Source organism: Protopterus annectens, chromosome 8.part0 (genome assembly GCF_019279795.1).
Source record: "Protopterus annectens isolate FY-2018-M chromosome 8.part0, PAN1.0, whole genome shotgun sequence".
Taxonomy (NCBI): Eukaryota; Metazoa; Chordata; order Ceratodontiformes; family Protopteridae; genus Protopterus; species Protopterus annectens.
The window spans coordinates 226,143,871-226,162,376 of NC_056741.1; the positions used below are offsets into that span (position 1 = coordinate 226,143,871).

At 42.7% G+C, this 18,506-nt stretch overlaps 1 protein-coding gene across 3 annotated transcripts in view; it reads left to right on the forward strand.

Moving 5' to 3' along the window:
* The window catches only part of CLSTN3 (calsyntenin 3), a 1,069,180-nt gene that overhangs the window by 933,209 nt on the left and 117,465 nt on the right, over positions 1-18,506 (forward strand). For all 3 annotated transcript variants that reach the window (XM_044079705.1, XM_044079706.1, XM_044079707.1), the window contains exon 13: positions 11,677-11,903. In XM_044079705.1, the coding sequence (XP_043935640.1) occupies positions 11,677-11,903 (227 nt within the window). The remainder of the gene's footprint in view (positions 1-11,676; positions 11,904-18,506) is intronic.

The window sequence follows — 18,506 nt, forward strand, 5'->3', positions numbered from 1 at the left end:
ATATATAGAGGAGATCAAGGCAATTGTGAAAGAACAAGCAATGAAGAAATCCGATAGTACACCTAGGGAAGTTTGAAGTTTAGGAAGCAAGTCATTGTATAGGTCTAGGCACACCTTATGAACTAGATTAGGAAAGATTATTATTTATTTATTTACATTTGTTTACCAGGTAATGTCCAACTGGGCCAGATAGCCTGTTTTCAACAGAGAACAAAGGAGATGAGCTCCAAAGCAAATTGTTAACAGACATGTTAAAAATATACAATAAATGGCAAGAACAAAACATTACAGAGGCTTAGTTTGAAAAATCAATAATGCTGGTTAGAATATTCAATTACACAGACAAGGTGAAAATGTAAGACTTAATACATAATAAGGAAAAGCAACAAGTACACTGAATGCAACAAGTAGAGTGAATTTTTTTGAGAATTTAAGGTTTGAGAGTTTAAATTGTATAACAGTAGGTGGAGAGATTGAGGTAACAGTAGGTAAAGTGGTTAACCGGGGACAGTACAGGAGCAGCAAAGCCAGGGTTCAGAAAGGTGTTCTTTTAGGAGTTGCTTAAGTTTGTGTCTATCTAGGTTTAGCAGGATGTGTTGTGGGAGAGAGTTCCAGGTTTTGGCTATTTAATTGGAGTACAGGGAGTCATCATAGTGGTTGTGAGATTTGCTTACCTTTAGGAATTGTTTGTCAGATGATCTGAGGGTTCTTGATTTGGAGTTTAGCTGGACCAGGTCAAAGAAAGCAGGGCAATTGTTGGGTTTGTGTATGATACTATGGATGGTGGTAAGTTGATTAAGTGATAATAGGTTAGGTAGTTCGATCCAGTTGAGTTGTTGTAGGGCATGACAGTGATGTGTTTTATGGAGTAGGTTAGCAACAAATTAAGCCATTTTGTTATAGCAGGCTTCTAAATTGTTTCTGTTTTGTGCTGATTGATAAGGACTTGGGAACAGTAGAGTCGTGTCGATAGAAGGTGGGATCTGGCTGTGGCTAGTCTAACATTGATGGTGAGGAATGGTTTAGCCATGTAGAGTGAGCCAAGTTTGGAGTGAACCTTTTTGATTGTTAGGGATATACGTTTGTCGAATTTTAGACAATCCTGTATTGTTACCCCTAGTAGTTTTGTCTGTCTGACTGGTTCGATTTTTGTGCCATTAGAGGAGTAGATAGTAATTGAAGGAGGGTTATTTTTAGTTTTGTTGTTACCGATGATTATAAAGTTTGGTTTTATTTGAGTTGAGTATTGGTTGGTGACTGGATAAATTTTTTTCAATGTCTTGGAGGGCATTCTGAGTTTTTACTTCTAGATCCTGGGGTGTGGTGGCAGAACAGATGAGGGAGATGTCATCAGCATATTGTACTATTGAGGCAAGTGGAGTGGAGCTAGTGAGGTTATTGGTAAATATGATAAATAGTAGGGGTCCAAGAATGGACCCTTGGGGTACTCCGACAGAGATTGTTAATGTTGGCAGTTTGATAGGTAGCTGTGAAACCAGGTTAGAGATGCCATGCTGAGGTTGTATGTGGCTGGGTCCCCTTCAGATGGTCGAACTTTTGAAAACTCGACTTTCATATGGCTGAGACCATATGATCGAACTTTTAAAAGTTGGAACAGTCTGAATGGGATCTCCATAGAGTACAGAACAGGAAGATTTCCCTTTACAGCAACGTAGTGTGATCTCAGAGTTGGTATATTTAAATAGCAGGGGGTAGGGGGGCTTGTCCCCCTGCTAGCATTGTTTCGTTTTTTTTTGTTGTTTATTTTTTTTTCTTTACATTTTTGAGCATTCAAATGTTCGATCATATGGTCTCGGCCATATGAAAGTCGAACATTTGGGTGTTCGGTCATGTGAAGTAGATCCATGTGGCTAGCTTGTTAAGAAGAATTTGATGGGATGCCATGTCAAATGCTTTTGACATGTTGAGAAAGACAGATGTGACTTGCTGGCCTTCATTTTTTATAAGTTTTACAGTGTTGCTGAAAGCTAAGATGGCAGTATTGGTGCTGTGCTTGGGACGGAAACCGTGTTGTGAGTTAGATAAAAGGTTGTTCTGTAAGAAGTAGTCAATGAGCTGCTGGTGAATGCACTTTTCTAAGATTCTGGCAAGGGGGAAAGGATGGTTACAGAACAGTTGTTTGACAAGTCAGTTGAGGGGCCACCTTTATGAAGGGGAATGAAATGTGAGATTTTCCAGAGGTGGGGGACACTGCTCACTGACGGAATGGTTAATTAATATGGAAATAGGGTAGGAGACAGAGATGGCTGCAAGTTTTAGAAATTCATTGGGGGGTGATTACCAGTGAGTGAACTGGGTTTTACTTTGTTAAGGAGCTTTTTTATATAGCTGGTTTGAATGGATTTAATGTGGAATGAGTTGGGGGAGGAGAATGTAGGGATGGGTACTGTTAGGGCTTTGTTGGAATTGTTATTTATGATGGAGGTTATAGAGTTAATAAAGTGTGTGTTAAACTGTGTTGCTATACAGTCTGAGGAATTGTTCCTAGTAGGTGCTGGTGTTGTGGGTTTCCCAGGGTTTAGGAGAGAGTTAATACATTGCCAAAATTTTGGGGGGTTGTTCTGATGTTTATATTGGCAAGTTAGAAAGTACAATTTTTTTGTCCTGCTTTCCTTGTTTCTTACCCTGATTTCTTAAATGCCGATAAGAAGTGAGGAACTCCTTGTTTTGGTATTTTGGTAGTTGGACCAGGCCCTGTCCCTTAGTTTGAGTAGTGATTTGGTTTCTTTTGTAAGCCAGGGTAACTGTTTAGGTGAGGTATGAATTTTTCTTATGGGAGCTAGGTTGTTTAATATGTCGGGGAATGTGTCATTAAAGTACTGTATGGCAAGGTCTAACTGAAGGTGCTTTAAAGGTGACCAGTCACATTGTTGGAATAAAGAATTGAACATAGGGGTGGAGAAAATTTTTTTTGCCGCAAATGTAATGGAAAGTGGTGTTAGGTGTAAGAGCATGTTTCCTAAGAAGAAAGGTTGAGTAGTGGTCACTAAGTAAATCTGGAATGCAACTCGCATGGTAGCTTAGGGTGAGTTTATTTGTAAGTATCCAATCTAGCAGTGATTGTTTTGATATGTTTATCTATGCAAGTGAATTATTAGCTGCCCCATAGCACAGAAAAATAAAATCTTTACTGAATCCCCAATGACCCGTGTTCAGTTAGCATTACAGGTCCTGGAAAGTGAGGGGCCAATGTCACCTCACCCCTCCAGAGGGATGGGAGGCAGTGTAGGTTCACTAAAATAAACTGTATTAAGAACATGGCACCTCCATATGCTGTGAGCTGCCTAATCAGGAGGTTGTGCATGACTGTGGATCTCAAAAGGCAGCAGTGGGGGTGTCAGGAGTTAGGGTTCAGTCTCCGGCAATAGTAATATGCTGCACCAGCATCCTCATTTGCCCTGGACGTAGGTCAAGTTGAGTCTGGGGAAGGCTGACATGAGCCTTGAGTGAAGAGAGGTGGTGGTGGTAGCTTTTGGTTGTTGGGGGTGGGGGGATAAGGAAGGATGGTGTCATCCCTGAATCCTAGAGGGAAGCTGTTATCTATATTATATTAAAAGAAAGGGAAGAGCCTAAGTTGCCATCTCCCTACAGACCCATATCAGAATTAAATCATGCTTTCAAAACTGTACAACTCTTCCAGTGAAGTAGGTTGCTAAGATTAGTCTGAAAAGTTGGTGGAGAAGTTAAAGTTGCAAGCTGTAGTTCTTGTGATACAAGCTTTGATTCCTACTAAGGGCCTTGAGCAAGTCACTTAACCAGACATTGCTCCTGCGTCATCCTGCTTTGTGTCCAGTCAGCCTACCTGGTTAACAAATGAGTGTCATTATTATTATTATTATTATTATTATTATTATTATTATTATTATTATTATTATTATTATTATTATTATTATTATTATTGTTATTGTTATTATTATTATTGTTATTATTATTATTATTGTTATTGTTATTATTAAATTGATCCATATGAATCCATGGGGGGGTTGTAGGTGGGTGGCAGAGTTTTGATAATATAATAAAGATGTTGATGATCCATGTGCTTAGGAAAACTGGAGAGCATTAAGACTGTTGATACTTGGTGCCACTTCTTGCAGAAGTGAGGGTCGGTTTAGCTCTGATGTCAGTTTGCACGTTCTGTCCTTGCATGTTACTCTACATGGGCAAGGTTAGCAGGGAATGAGAAAAAAACACTGTCTGACAACAATGTGATGCTGCACCCAGTCCCTTGATCTCCTCACTAGCCTGTAGGCTAAGGAAGAGCTGGAAGACATAGTAAATGAGGAGCGAACCTGCGACTAATTGATGGTCAGTTGTGGGGATCCAAAAAACATTTAAAATATCCAAATTTATTGATATTTTTAGAAAGTCTGTCAGATGATCTGTGAGAGTTTGGCAGTTTGCAATGCTGACATTTTTGGGTCATCTTCAAGATATAAATCCCAGTAGATCACAATCTGTAGTGATTATTTTCCATCTGAAGATCAACAGCAATATTTCCACATTTATGGGGACATAAATTAAAATAACTTTGATATGCCTTAAAGACACTGTGGACAGAGCCAACCTGGTTGTATAGAGGGATAAAACTCTGACTATAACACAAGCAACCTAGGTTTCATTAGTGGTATGGCAACTGACAAGCTGGCAGTGAGGATGGGCTATGCATATCCTTGTTGGAGGGGAGGGAGTTGTTTCCTAGCTGATTTTGCCTGCTACCTCTGATGGCATGTGGTGAAGGTTTCACAAGCCATTGAAAGAAAGAGCAGGTCTGGGGAGGGTGTGCAATGTGGGTCCCCAGGCTGGTTATGGTAGCTCCACTACCTCACATGTGAATGGGTGAGTACAAGTGAAATGGGGGAGCATTAGGCAGCCTCTGTAGTGACACAGGTGTGTGCGTCTCTACTAGAGGGTGGAGTTAGGGCAGTGACATAGACATTCAGTTGCTGTGATGCCAGTGAAAGCACAAGAATCCTCCTGATGTCAAGTTGGAAGATGCCCTCCCCATACAGGCTCACACCCTGGAGGATTTGTGATGTGATCCTACACCACCAGAGAACAGATGTACTCATGTTTTGTTGGAGATGCTAGATGATCAACAGATAAAAGGGAAAAAACAAGAGCCATTAGAAATGGTAAATTAATTAATAAATGGTGGAGGGGATGAGTAATATAACATATGAAGCTTTAGCTTTAAATCTAAGGTACTTTCTCATAGTGGTGATTCTTAATTTTAGATGTTCATCAAAGGGTGCGTTTTGTATGCTTGTACTGCTTCAGATTCTTTATGTTTCAAGCCAACCACCTGCATGATTTGTTGTAAGAGTCCAACAATGGATGTCAGATTTTGTTTGGGATCATAAACCACTGATAGTAGCACGGGGCATGTGATTTTTTCCAAATGACCTGGGAGGATTGGGATAACTCATATTTTTAAATTTATAAGGAATGCAGTTGAAGATGCATTTTTATGTGTCACACATATATAATTTGAGTTGTAAGGAGATTTTACTAATAACAGTGGAAGTAAACATTTTAGATATGTTTAACTTTTGGAGCGACAACTTCTTGATTTCCTGTGTCATTTTTTATTAAATTATGTTACCATAGTTTAAATCCTAGTTTCTTAGTAAAACATAAACACTCATTACTTCATATAATGCCCACAGGGGCAGTGCCAAAGATGAGCAAAGTGCAAAATGTGGCTATGACTGGGCACTGTTGATTAAAAAACTACTAAATTAAAATTATGGAGTCAGCTGCAACAGTTGGAAAGTTGATCCCACAGGAGTAGACAATACCTGAATTTGGACTCATAGAAAAAGATAAATTGATGTACCAGACTTTATGGCAGAAAGTTAAGAAAATTTAAATGCTGTAACAGAGCAGAGAATGATATAGCTTTGGGAACTTGATAGTTGAAGAAAAATTACTGTAACAGTCTCATAGGTTCATAGGTAGGTACTAGGCTATCTGCCCAAGGGCATTTATAAGCCTAGCCAGTGTGTGTCGGCATTCGCCACCCCATTGATTAAATAACGGATCCTCTGTCAAGCAGAGCCAATGAAGTGATCCCAGGGGTGTATTTTCTGTTACCCATCCACTCGTCAAGCTTTCTCTTGAAGAGTATTAGTGAGGGGCTCTGCCTGATATAATTTGGAATTTTGTCCAAAGCATGGGGGAGTCGCTGTGACAGGAATCTATCCCTCCAGCATGTTCTATTTATTGTTGTGGCGAGGTTTATCTCACTAGAGCATATGGCCCGCAGTGACTTGGATTTTTTTAGGTGGAGCATGTCCATCAATTCTGAGTTGGACATGGCTTTGTAAGTCAGGCAGAGATCACCTCTGAGTAAGCAATATGCCACTGAGTACAGCCGGAGTTTTTTCAGTTGGGCTGCATAGGACATATGTTTGAGGCCAGTAATCCTCTTGGTGAGGTACTTTTGTGGTCTTTCCAGCTGTTGGAAGTGCCTTGTGAGGTACATCCCAAATGGGGCATTGTACGCTATGATGGGTCTAATGAGTGGCGAGTAGAGGGCACTATAACCTCTTTATTTCTAGATGCGAACCCTTTAGTAATTAGATGGGCCACATAGAAGGATTTCCTAACTACTTTGGCAATATGATTGTCAAAGGAGAGATTACTATCTACCTGGGTCCCCAGATCTCTTATTACCTCTTCTGTATTAAGGGGGCTGCCACCTATGTAGTAATTCGTGGGTGTTTTGTTTTTCCCAAATGGGATGACTATGCATGTTTTGACATTTAGCTTGAGGCCATGACTTTTGACACCAGCTGTCCGTCTCAGTAAGGCCCTTTTGGAGGATGTCTGTGTCAGCCAGAGAGTCAGTTATGGCTCCCAGTTTGCAGTCATCGGCGAACTTGGTTAGCCATAGTCCTCCTGTGTTTGCCTGTACTTCTGAGAAGTATATGCCAAACAGTAGGGGTCCCAGGACCGAGTCTTGCAGGACACCACTTGTGAGTGGTTTAGAGTTGGATTTGGAGCCTGCTATTCTTACCGTGTGAGTTCTGTCTGTAAGCCAGTTGGCAGCCCATCTCGTGATGTAGGGGTTTATGTTCAGGCTGGTGAGTTTTTCTGTAATACCCGAGTGGGGAATGGTGTTGAAAGCCTTGGCGAGGTCAAGGTAGGCTGTGTGAACCACCTTTCCTTCATCTATGGTCTTGGTGACTGTCTCGAAGAAGTCAACCAGGTTTAGTAGGCATGATCTGCCCTTAACAAAGCCAAACTGGGTTGGGTCAAGTGTTTGGAGGTTCCCAATGTCTTTGTTAATGAGTTCCATAATGATGCGCTCCATAGCCTTGCAGACCAGGCTAGTCAGGCTTATGGGGCCATAGTTACCAGGGTCAGTTGTGGCCCCTCCTTTGTGGAGAGGAATAACCATTGCTGTGCACCATTCTATGATCACATAGCCTGTAGAGAGGCTAAGGTTGAACAGCGTGTTTAGGTGGGGGGTTAGTTCATTCTGTAGTTTGTGCAAGACGCAGCCTGAGACACCATCTGGTCCCATTGATGCTGTGTTTTTGGCTTTTGAAAGGGCTGTTTTCACCTGTGTGTCTGTGATTTTTGGGACACTACACTTTTCTAGTATTGTTGTGGGCCCTTTTGGTGGTGAGAGGGTGGTGAGGTTTGCACTGAATCTATCTGCCAGGATGTTGGCAATATCAGTAGTTTCAGTATATTTTGTGCTATTTTGCACTAGTTCAGTGCATATCTGCGAGTTGCCACTTAGATTCTTAACATAGCTAAAGAAGGCTTTGTGGTTATCTTTCAAAGTTAGCCTTGGATGATTTCATGAGGGACCTTAGTTTCTTACTGATACTGATCAGGGATGTTTTTCCCTCTTGGGATTTGCTTTTTTTTTCTGAACTAGTTTCCTCCTTCTATTGTATAGTTTGTTTATTGCAGGGGTCCACCAAACTGGTTTCCTTCTCTTAGAGGAGTGAGTCTTGGTTTTGCTAGGGATGGCATGATCCATGCATCCTTGCAGGTGTTCATAGAGTGCACTTGTAAAGGTTTCTGCATCTTGGACAGCATTATCCTTTAGCAAGGGGGCTGTGAAACTTACCACCTCTGCTTAAGTAAGGTGTAGTTTGCTTTAGAAAAGTTTTTTTATTGTGGTTTCCTTAGTTGGGGGTGGTAGCTTATAGTCTGTTCTAACCAGTGACGGGTTGACCTCCGGTGTGGAACACCCATCGCCCATGTTGGTGATGACCAGGTCCAATATGTTTTCACCTCTGGTAGGGGAGTTTACCAGCTGATCTAGGGCATTTGAGTTGATGAATTCTAGGAAGCGCTGGACCTGGGAATTTTTACTAAAGTAGTTTTCCCAGTGAATGGTAGGGTAATTGAAATCGCCCAATATCAGGGTGTTCGGTAGGACCTTCATGTTTTCCAGTGTCTCCAGAAAGGTGAAGTGGAGGTCCAGGAGCGGCCTTAGGTCACCTGGTACCCTAGGCAAAAGGGCTCCATGGCGCCCCCCACCACACCACCCAGTGCCCCCATCCTGGCCTACCTGCACCAAATAAATTCTGGAAAAGTGCCCCTGATAGAGTGGCACCCTAGGCAGCCGCCTAGTTGGCCTATGCCTAAGGCCGGCTATGTGGTGGACCTGGGTCATGGAGGTGATCTGTAGCAGGCCACAATTTGCATTGCAGATTTGCCCGATGTTAGTTGCACATGGATGATCTCAGAGGTATCATGCTGCGCCACTAACCTGGAGGTGTAGGCATCCTTGATGAATATGGATACACCCCCTCCTTTTGTGCTTCGGTCCGTGTTCTGTGGCTGAAACGTGTGGTATGAGTTGTAGCCCGGTAGTGCTGGGGTGCTCTCTGGAGCCTTCAACCAGGTTTCAGTTACTGCACAGATGTCGACATTCTCCATACTGAGGAGTGCTTCAAACGTGTACATTTTGAGATTTAAACTCCTGGCATTGAGTAGCATAACCCTCAGTTTTTTGTTAATTGTGCTATTTACAGAGGGGGGTTTGACTTTTGAGCCTTGCCTAAAAAAGGCACTATGGGGGCAGCAAGAGTGTTGGCCAGTATTCGAAAGCCTAGGGGGGACAGATGCAAGCTGTCTCTTGCAATGCAACGAGGCTTGTCGAGCATGTAGTCCCAGGCTGACAGACACTGGATCCCCTTTGATTGACACCAGAAGCTTATCCAACTGTTGAAATTTATAATTTTTTTTCTTTATACTGAGGTATCATTCTTGGTGAGGGCAGGATGCTACAAAGGGTCAGGGTCATACCAGCCTGGGCTGCATGATCAGAGAGCTCTTCCATGTCTCTTTTCGTGTAGTCCAGGGAGGTACATCTCAGGTCATTCACACCAACATGAACAATGACAGAGTCATATTTGTACTTGTTCTGGAGTGACCTGAGTGCTTGTTATGTGGCGGATTCTGGCTTCCGACAGGCAGCTAACAGTAATCTTCTGCTTGTCCAGCCTAGTGAGTGGCACATCAGTGTGCCTGACTATAGAGTCACCTATTACTTGTGTGTTAGGTATGTTATTTCGCCTTAAGGGCTGTGATTGTGCGACACACTGATTTTGTGTTTTATGTGTTGACTGGTTTGTGACGGGAAGTGCAAGTTGTTTGGGTGTCTGCTTTGGAGGTCTCTGATGCTTTTGCAGGTTTTTATTTAGAGCCTCCGAGTATGATTTTGTGTATTTGTTTGTATTTTTTGCCAGTGCTGTTTCAGTAGGTCTGTGTGCAGCTGGAGGTGTGGTGCAAGTGTTAACCTTCTCCTCTTGACTATCTGTTCCAGTCTTGGGTGGAGACAGCTTAGCTTCCAGTTTGGCTGTATAATTGCATCTCGTAGTTTCAAGGGAAAAACTGAAAAGGAGACTTAGTAGAGCCTGGAATAATTTAACAGTTGCTAACCAGCACTGCCCAGTGTGCAAAACCGTGCAAACATGGTTTTTATAGTAGGGAAATGAAAGAGATAGAAATTAGCCCAAAATGACCAATAAACTACTAACCTCTGGGTTGGAACCACTCCTCCAGGGACAGATAGGTTGCTCAAAGCTCCCCTCTCTCACAGGTGAACAGAGAAACTTCCTACTATCCAAGTAAGGTATGGGCAACCTCAGAAACTAGTATCACAGTCCTGAATTCAGCACTAGCCTGAAAACCTGGACTATACTAGCTTAGAAAGGCGGGAAACAAGGAATTTTTTGGGGTTTTTTTTTGTTTTTTTTAAACAATAAGGCAAAAACAATAAAAAATATACTTAAAACAGTTTTAAACTACTACAAACTATCAGAAAAGGCTATCGCACTTTAGTGTGTAGCCTACAACAGTTAAATTATTTAAACAAAAAACAACTTTTTAAAAGTGCAGGCAGTCAAATAAGTACAATATGTGAAAAAAACAAGCTTTTAAATCACAATCAATGCTAGAAAATCTGTGTTTAGGCAGAAAACAGTTAAGTACAGCAAGAAAGTACAGAAAACTGATACTTAATCACTCCAAAGTCTCTCTCCTAAGCTAGAAGGCTTGTATCAGTTTAAGGCTTTCTAGTGCTACCCAGTAGGTTAGTTACAGGAAAGATGGGAAACAAGCGCAGATGTGGTCTTTTAAACCAGAAAGTTGAAAGAGATGGACAAACTGTCCAAATGGTCAATAAACTACAATTTCTGGGCCAAGAACCTCTCCTCTCATGGTAGACAGGCTACCTAGTGCTTACCACTCCCACTGATAAGCTAGAAGGCTTGCGGGGCTCAGAAGCTTACCAACAGTCCTGGATGCAGCAACTCTTTATCTGGCCTAGGCTAGTTACAGGAAAGGTGGGAAACAAGCGCAAGTGCAGCTTTTAAACCAGAACATTGAAAGAGATGGAAAAAAAACTGCTCAAACAGCCAATAGCTACAATTTCTGGGCCAGGAACCACTCCTCTTGTGGTAGACAGGCTACCTAATGCTTACCACTCCCACTGATAAGCTAGAAGGCTTCCCCCCAACACAGAATGGCTTGGGGGGCTCAGAAGTCTACAAAGAGTCCTGGACACAGCAAATCTGTACCTGGGCTAGACAAGTTACAGGAAAGGCAGGGGGCAAGTACAAACGTAGGCATTTAAGCCAGCAAGTTGAAAGAGATGGAAAACTGCCCAAACGGCCAAATGAACTCTCAAAAGCATAACAGTAATGAAGAATATAAAGTTCTGTATCAGTACAAATATTCACTAGTTGATAAATGAGGTTCATCTAGGTTACTGGATTTTTAGTGTATTAAAGATATCTTGAGAAGTTCATATATGACATCAAAATATACAAAAAATATCACACATATTCTGAATATCTTCATGGTGGTATCTGCACCAGTAGTTCTATATTCTAGCACATCTACATAGATTGTGACTCATGGTATGAATGCTGACATTTTGGGAAAAACAAAAGTAAAATGAATACTGAAATTTTGGGTAAAACAAAAGGAAAACACTGTAGAAAATGTTTTATGAATTGGATTGAATTACAGAGAGTTACTGGTATATTCACAAATGAGAGAGACGTTTATAAGTCTTTGTCAGAAATCGTTCAGTAGGCTTACAAACGATCATTTCACTTTCTTCAGAATAACTGAAAATATCTGACTCTTACATTCATTGTTTTAATGTGGCTCTGATTTCAGGTGTTTCAGTGAAGAATCATGTATATCCATTCCTGATGTGGAAGGCTATGTCATTGTCCTACAGCCTGATGCACCTCAGATCACTATCACAAGTGATGGCCATTTTGCACGGCCTGTAGCTGAGTTTGAGAGTCTTGAGGGGGTACGCTTATTCCCAGAACTGAGGATCTCCTGCTCCATTACTCATCAGCTGGAGGCTGGGAAGGAGGACAATGCTCAGCTTTCAGGTGAGAGATCAAAAGACACAAAAACTCCATCAGTAGAATGTAATATAAATGATCAAGGAAAATATTGTATTAAAAGAATTATGTTGTTTAAAATGCATTTTACTGAAGCTGAAATGTGGGACATATTGTTAGAAAATGTATATGCCATCTTACTACAAGACACACCTGGGATTCAGAAAGGCTCAATGCACCGTGGAAACATATACTCAACAGCTGTTAGCAGTATATTCAGCTTGAGTGATTAAGAGAATGTTGCACTACTACAGCAGTACATAGGCATCAACCTGTATTGCAGGACAGTGTTTTTTTTCTGGTGAAGCCACAAACAAATGTAGCAGTATTTAGGACGTCCTTAATAATAATTAGCCATGTGCTGTTCCCCCAGAAATATTGGCAGCACTGAAATGTCTCAGAAGAGCAAGTCAAATAATTTCTCAACAGTGCTATTTTTATCATGTGGAGAAAACCATGTGCACTGTCTTCTGATGATGTATAACTGCTCATTCCAATAGATGGATCAGAGCTTGTAGGGTGACTGTGGGTATGCGTGTGTCTGTGTGTGTGTGTGTGTGTGTGTGTGTGTGTGTGTGTGTGTGCGTGTGTGTGTGTGCGTGCGCGTGTGTGTGCACGTGTATGTGTTTTGCAAGGTTCCATTGCAATTGCAATGCATGATGGGGGGGGGGCATGCTGAGGTCTGGCAGTGCAGTGTCTGATTTGGAGACACAATGCTGAATTGCAAATGAGATGTTGATTGGTGTCTCTAAATCACATGTCATTGCTGTCTTGCAATTCTGCTGTCCTGCATTGCCTTAATAATGCTACAGTAATAATCTAATTCCCAGGGACAACCTTTTATAGGCACCCACCATTTAGTTTCATTTAGGCATCATCAGTGGCTGGAATGACTTGCTCCCATGTTCAACTAACGGTAAATTAATTATCTGTTTGTCTTTTAAAGACAGGTTAAAATATAAAATTTTAAAATGTTTGACTTGATTGCAATTATTTGAAAGTGTTAGTGAGTGGGGGTAAATAAAACATGAAAATAAATGAAAGATGTACTGTGCTAGATACACTACCTTAATTTGAAATTTCCAGTGTAGTGCTATAAAACAATCTAGTGTTGTAAAATACATTTGTTATGTTGTCCTATCTTGCCTTCATTCTTACAACGATGGGTTTGGAGCCAATCCTCGGCTCTGACTCGGCTGAATACTTAGCTGAAAGTCTCAAACCTGGCTCTTGGCAAGAAGGTATCCCACAACGCAGTGGTGCAAATTCCCAGATCTCATTTGCCGCTTTACGAAGTTGGATGTGCTCATCTTGGCCGTGGCTAAGTTATGTCAATTTTTCTATTACTTTGCCCAAAACTTGTTATATTTGCATATATATAGCTTTAATCTTATTAGAGATAAGTCATTGTGCCTCTTTGCTGCGCTTTGTTAGGTAGTGATAGTTTTTTCGCCTTTAGCACAGCTTTTTCCGTCACTTTGAAGGTCCATTTTGGTATCCCGTGTAGTGGTTGTTCGTCTGTTGGTCTCTCTATAGCTCGTTTAAGTTAGAGAGCTTTTTGCTCATTTAGGGCTTGTAGTGTCTTTTTGTCTTGTCAAAAAAAATAGAACCGTTTGAGTTAGAGGTTCTATTTTTTTCTCCCTTGGTTGTCACTCCTTGTGTTGTTCTGTAGTAAATTTTGGTGTAGCTTTACCTGTATTAGTCTTAGCTAATTTTTTCTTGTTGTTGTTGCTGTCAACTTTAGGGGCCTTACCTTGACAATGTCTAAAAACCAAAAAGAGAGAGAACATAAGCCTTCGGGCTTTAAGAAATGTCAGAAGTGCTCACAAAAAAATGTCCATCATGAATGGACATGTTATATGCATTTATTGCCTTGGTGCCATTCATCTCCAAGAACATTGCGCCTTTTGTCATTCTTTTAATGTTAGAGTACTTCAGGAAAAGAGGAACAAGTTGATTCTAAAAGGGCTCCTAAAGTCTTCTTTTGAGGAAACCATCCATAGTTCATCTTCCTCTTCTTCGTCTCCTTCCTCTAAAAAGGATAAGTCTCAGAAAAGACATTCACCTGCTACATCAGCTCAGTCGGTGCCACCAGACAAACTTCCTAAAACTTCAAAGGCCACTACTTCCTTGGCTCCACAGTCCTCGGAGCCATTGGAAGTCCTTTTGGTTGATAGGCCTGGTACTTCAGCTCCAAAATCTTCAGAGCCACAAGATATCTCCACTTGGAGCTGGTCCATTGATATTTCTCCAGTTTCTCCGAGGGTGAGATCACCAATCCTTCATAGGTCTTGCTCTCCTTCCCTATCTTCCAAGTCTACAAGGAGCTTATCAGATGATGACATGGAACAGGTGGTGTGCAGACTCCTGAAGTCACCGGCACTGACTAAATTATTCTCGGCTCCCACCCATTTGGTCACAGAGCCTACTGTACCCACTGTTGTTCCTCCTCAGAGCCAAGCTGGTCCTTCAGAGCTGGGGTCTTGGTACTGCTTACTGTAGACCCATCGGTTCCGGGGCTCCCTTCAGTGTTCACGGAGCCGACATCTGCTCCAACTCACTTGGTGCCGTCTGGAGAGTCTGGGAGCCAGGGTTCCCTGGTCAGCTCTGGGGGGGGGGTTCTCGGCCCCAATCTTCTTCGGTGCCGAGTCTACCCCCCGGAGCATCGGCCTGGGTTAGCTCAGCTCCCATATTGGCCTTGGGTCCGATCTTGCTGGTTCTGTTGCCTTCCTCTGTCTCTTCAGAGCCGGGGGAGTCTTTGGAGCCAGCGGGATCCACTTTTGAGCTGATGAGGTGTGTGTTGACTACCCATTCAGCACCACAGAAGGATACCGGTACTCGTCCCCCTAGGCACCAGCTACTGTCTTGGCACCACCCATTCCACAGGACAGCAGAGATCCAGGGCTTCAGGATCCCCCATTGGGTGAACCCCTCTCCTCCAAGGCTTCCCCAGAATATCCTTCTGAGGAGCCACCTTGCAAGAGAACCTGCAAGAGGAAGCATGTTAACTCCCCAGATGAGTCCATCACTTCAAACACTGACCTTGATGAGTTGGAAGGGTCCCCATGGTCATTCTCTGATGATATCTCATTTGCAGATGTTCTAGAGATCCTCAAGCAAAGAGGCGGCTGGCAGGCCACCACCCCTTCTGATGAGGGTGTCTCCACCTTTCGATGAGCTAATGGACCTGTTTAGTCGAAAGCCATGAGAGTCACCAGACACTATGGAACTGGTCCTTCGGAGGCCAAACAAATTTTTGTCAGCTCCTTTGGGCAAGGACTTTCTAACCAAGGGGGTACCCATAGATGCTATGGTGGTGGCAGCAGCCACCAATAAGGAACTTGCAGAGACTTCCTCATCTGTTCATCCTCAGAATAAAGACTCTTTAACGATTGACAGATGTGGAAGGCATGTCTTATTTTTAGCGACTTTCTCACTATGATCGCTGAACTGCTCATCCCACTTTACAAGGCTACAAAGAGATCTCCTGAAAGAGATAGGAGATACTCTACAAGGTTCATTAGCTGCAGGGGTGAATGAGAAGTCTCCTCCTAGCCGTCCACCTTAAATTCCATTGTCAACTCCTCCATGAGGTTCATATCCTATGCAGCAGATGGAACGGGCAGGGCAGTGGGTTCTGGAGTTTCCCCTTAGGAGATACTCCTGGATGTGCTTGTGCAACTTTGCAGAGCCCTATAAATCTACATTCACTTTGATGGTTCCTCACTCTTTGGACCCAAAGTAAAAGACACTTTAACCCAGTGTGAGCAGGAATGGAAAACTCTATCCACCACTGGAGTACGTTTTTCTGTACCTTCAAGACATTATCCTAAAGGCCATAAGAGCGGAAAGATGTGGTTCAAGAAATCCCAGTGATTTTCCAGGACGCATGGGTGATACCTTCCCCAGGGGTAGAGAGGGAGGTAATAATGGAAGACGCCACCCCAAAAGCAGAGGGGGCCCGCAAAACCAGGGCAACCGTGATTCCTTTCGTGGATGCCCTTATCAGTGCTCCTGAAAGGTGGCCCAGCTGCTATACTCTGGAGACAGACGAGAGATGTTTATCAATGTACCCAGAAGCCTGGAAAAATATCACAAATGACAAATGGGTACAAAATATAATATCCAGAGGATACTCCATCCCATTTTCCAACCCTGTTCCACAGACCAAAACAATCCCAGATGTTCCACCCAATCTAAGGGAACAAGCAACTATAGAGATTCAAAAGTTGCTCCACAAAAGCCACCCAGAAGCCTGGAAAAATATCACAAATGACAAATGGGTACTAAATATAATATCCAGAGGATACTCCATCCCATTTTCCAACCCTGTTCCACAGACCAAAACAATCCCCGATGTTCCACCCAATCTAAGGGAACAAGCACCTATAGAGATTCAAAAGTTGCTCCACAAAAGTCATCCAAGAAGTCCCCACAGATCAAATAAGATTTGGAACTTACTCAAGATTCTTTTTGGTGCCAAAAAGAACAGGGGACTGGTGGCCCACATTAGACCTAAGCAAGTTAAATGAATCTGTCAAGAAGTCAAAGTTCCGAATGGCGACACTGCAGTCTATACTTCCCTTTTTAGGGAAAGATGATTGGATGTGCTTGATAGACCTTCAAGATGCTTACTACCACATAAAAATGGACAGGACATCAAGAATGTACTTATGCTTCCGGCTGGGAGCCAGCCATTACCAGTTCAGAGCTCTGCCCTTTGATCTCACTTCAGACCCCAGAGTGTTCACCAAATGTATTGCAGCAATCACAGCTCACCTGAGATTTTTAGGATTCCATGTGTTGCCGTATCTAGATGACTGGCTCCTATCTGCCACCCCTAAGCATATACTCCTACAAGCCAGGGACCTAACTTTGGACATCTGCAGTCAGCTGAGCATTCCATAAACTTTCAAAAATCTGCCTTGTTGCCCTGTCAACATATTACATTCATAGGTGCAGATCTAGACACTTCATCTATGGTAGCATGTCTTCCAAAAGAAAGAGTTATAGCACTCAGACAGCAGATAGTTCATCTCCTTCCCAAGTCCAAAGTGAAAGCAAAGATAATTCTAAGATTACTAGGAACATGGTTCCCTCTTGCCCGAATGCACATGAGGATCCTTCAATGGCTATTATTCTCCCAATGGTCACTTCAAGAGCTTCCGATGTCTCATCTGATCAGAATAACGGAATCTTGCAAGAACAACTTAAGATGATGTCCACTCATGTGACAATAGGCAGACCCTTTGTTCCACATCAACCAATAGCTACAGTGACCATGGACACTTCCCAGACAGGGTGGGGGGGGGCATTATCTGGGAAGAACAGTCCAAGGTACATGGCAAGAACACGAAGCTCACTTGCATATAAATGTTCTAGAGATGAGCAGTGCTTATTATGTTGTAAGCACTTCAAGACTCTCTCCCTCTAGGGACTATTGTGATACAGTCAGACAATATGCCTGTGGCTTGGTAAATAAACAAGCAGGGGGAAACGGATCTTACCCCCTTTGTCGAGAAGCCCTAAGAGTGTGGCAATGGGCAGTTTCTTCCCAGTGCTTTCTAATTGCAATGCACATTCCGGGAAGTCCAACGTGATTGCTGACAAGCTGAGCAGAGCAATCCTAATGCCTCACGAGTGGTCTCTCAATCACAATGTAGCGGAAATGATTTTCCAAACATGGGGACAGCCTTGCTGTGATCTCTTTACCATTCCCATGAATGCCAAGTGCAGCAACTACTTTATCCTAATCCCCCCTCTAGGGGAGACACCAAGAGACACTCTTGCACACGAATGGCCCTCGGGACTTCTATATGCCTTTCCACTGTTTCCTCTCATACCCAGAGTAATTCAGAAAGCACAATGCTCGGGAAGCAGGATAATTCTCATTGCTACTTACTGGCCTCGCCAAGCTTGGTTCCCCTTCCTGTGGCCCCACCTTCAGGAGAAGCCTTGGATTCTGGACCCAGTGCCAGATCTGCTGACTCACATGTCAGGGGACCTTCATCCTTTTCTCCACACCATAAAACTTACAGCTTGGCTGTTCCACTTCCCAATTTAGTCAGGCTTCACAATTTCACTCCTACAGTTAGACATATCTTAATGTCCTTGCACAAAGCTTCCACTAGAAATCTGTATTCTAGTAAATGGAAGAGGTTTTCCGTTTAGGCTCAAGACAGGGACATTGATCCTTTTTCTGTACCTATCCACTCTATTTTGGAATTTTGGGCGGAACTTTTTCAACAAGGCTCAGCTGCAGCAGCCATCAGGGTTCAACTTGCTGCAATTTCAAATTTTCACATTGGTGATTCTACTTCCAACTTAATGTCACATAGGTTGTGTAGAGCCTTCTTAAAAGGTGCTTCCTTATTAAGAACTCCCTTTAAGGAACCCCTTTCTCCTTGGGATCTAAATTTTTTTTTGTCTCATCTCACGTTACCTCCCTAAGCCCTCTTCATCTTCTGACCTCAGGTTCTTTTCCTGGAAGACCTTGCTTCTAGTGGCTATAACTTCTGCTAGAAGGGTGTCAGAATTGCAAGCTCTTTGTATTAAACCGCCATATTTGATTTTTTATAAGGATATGCTATC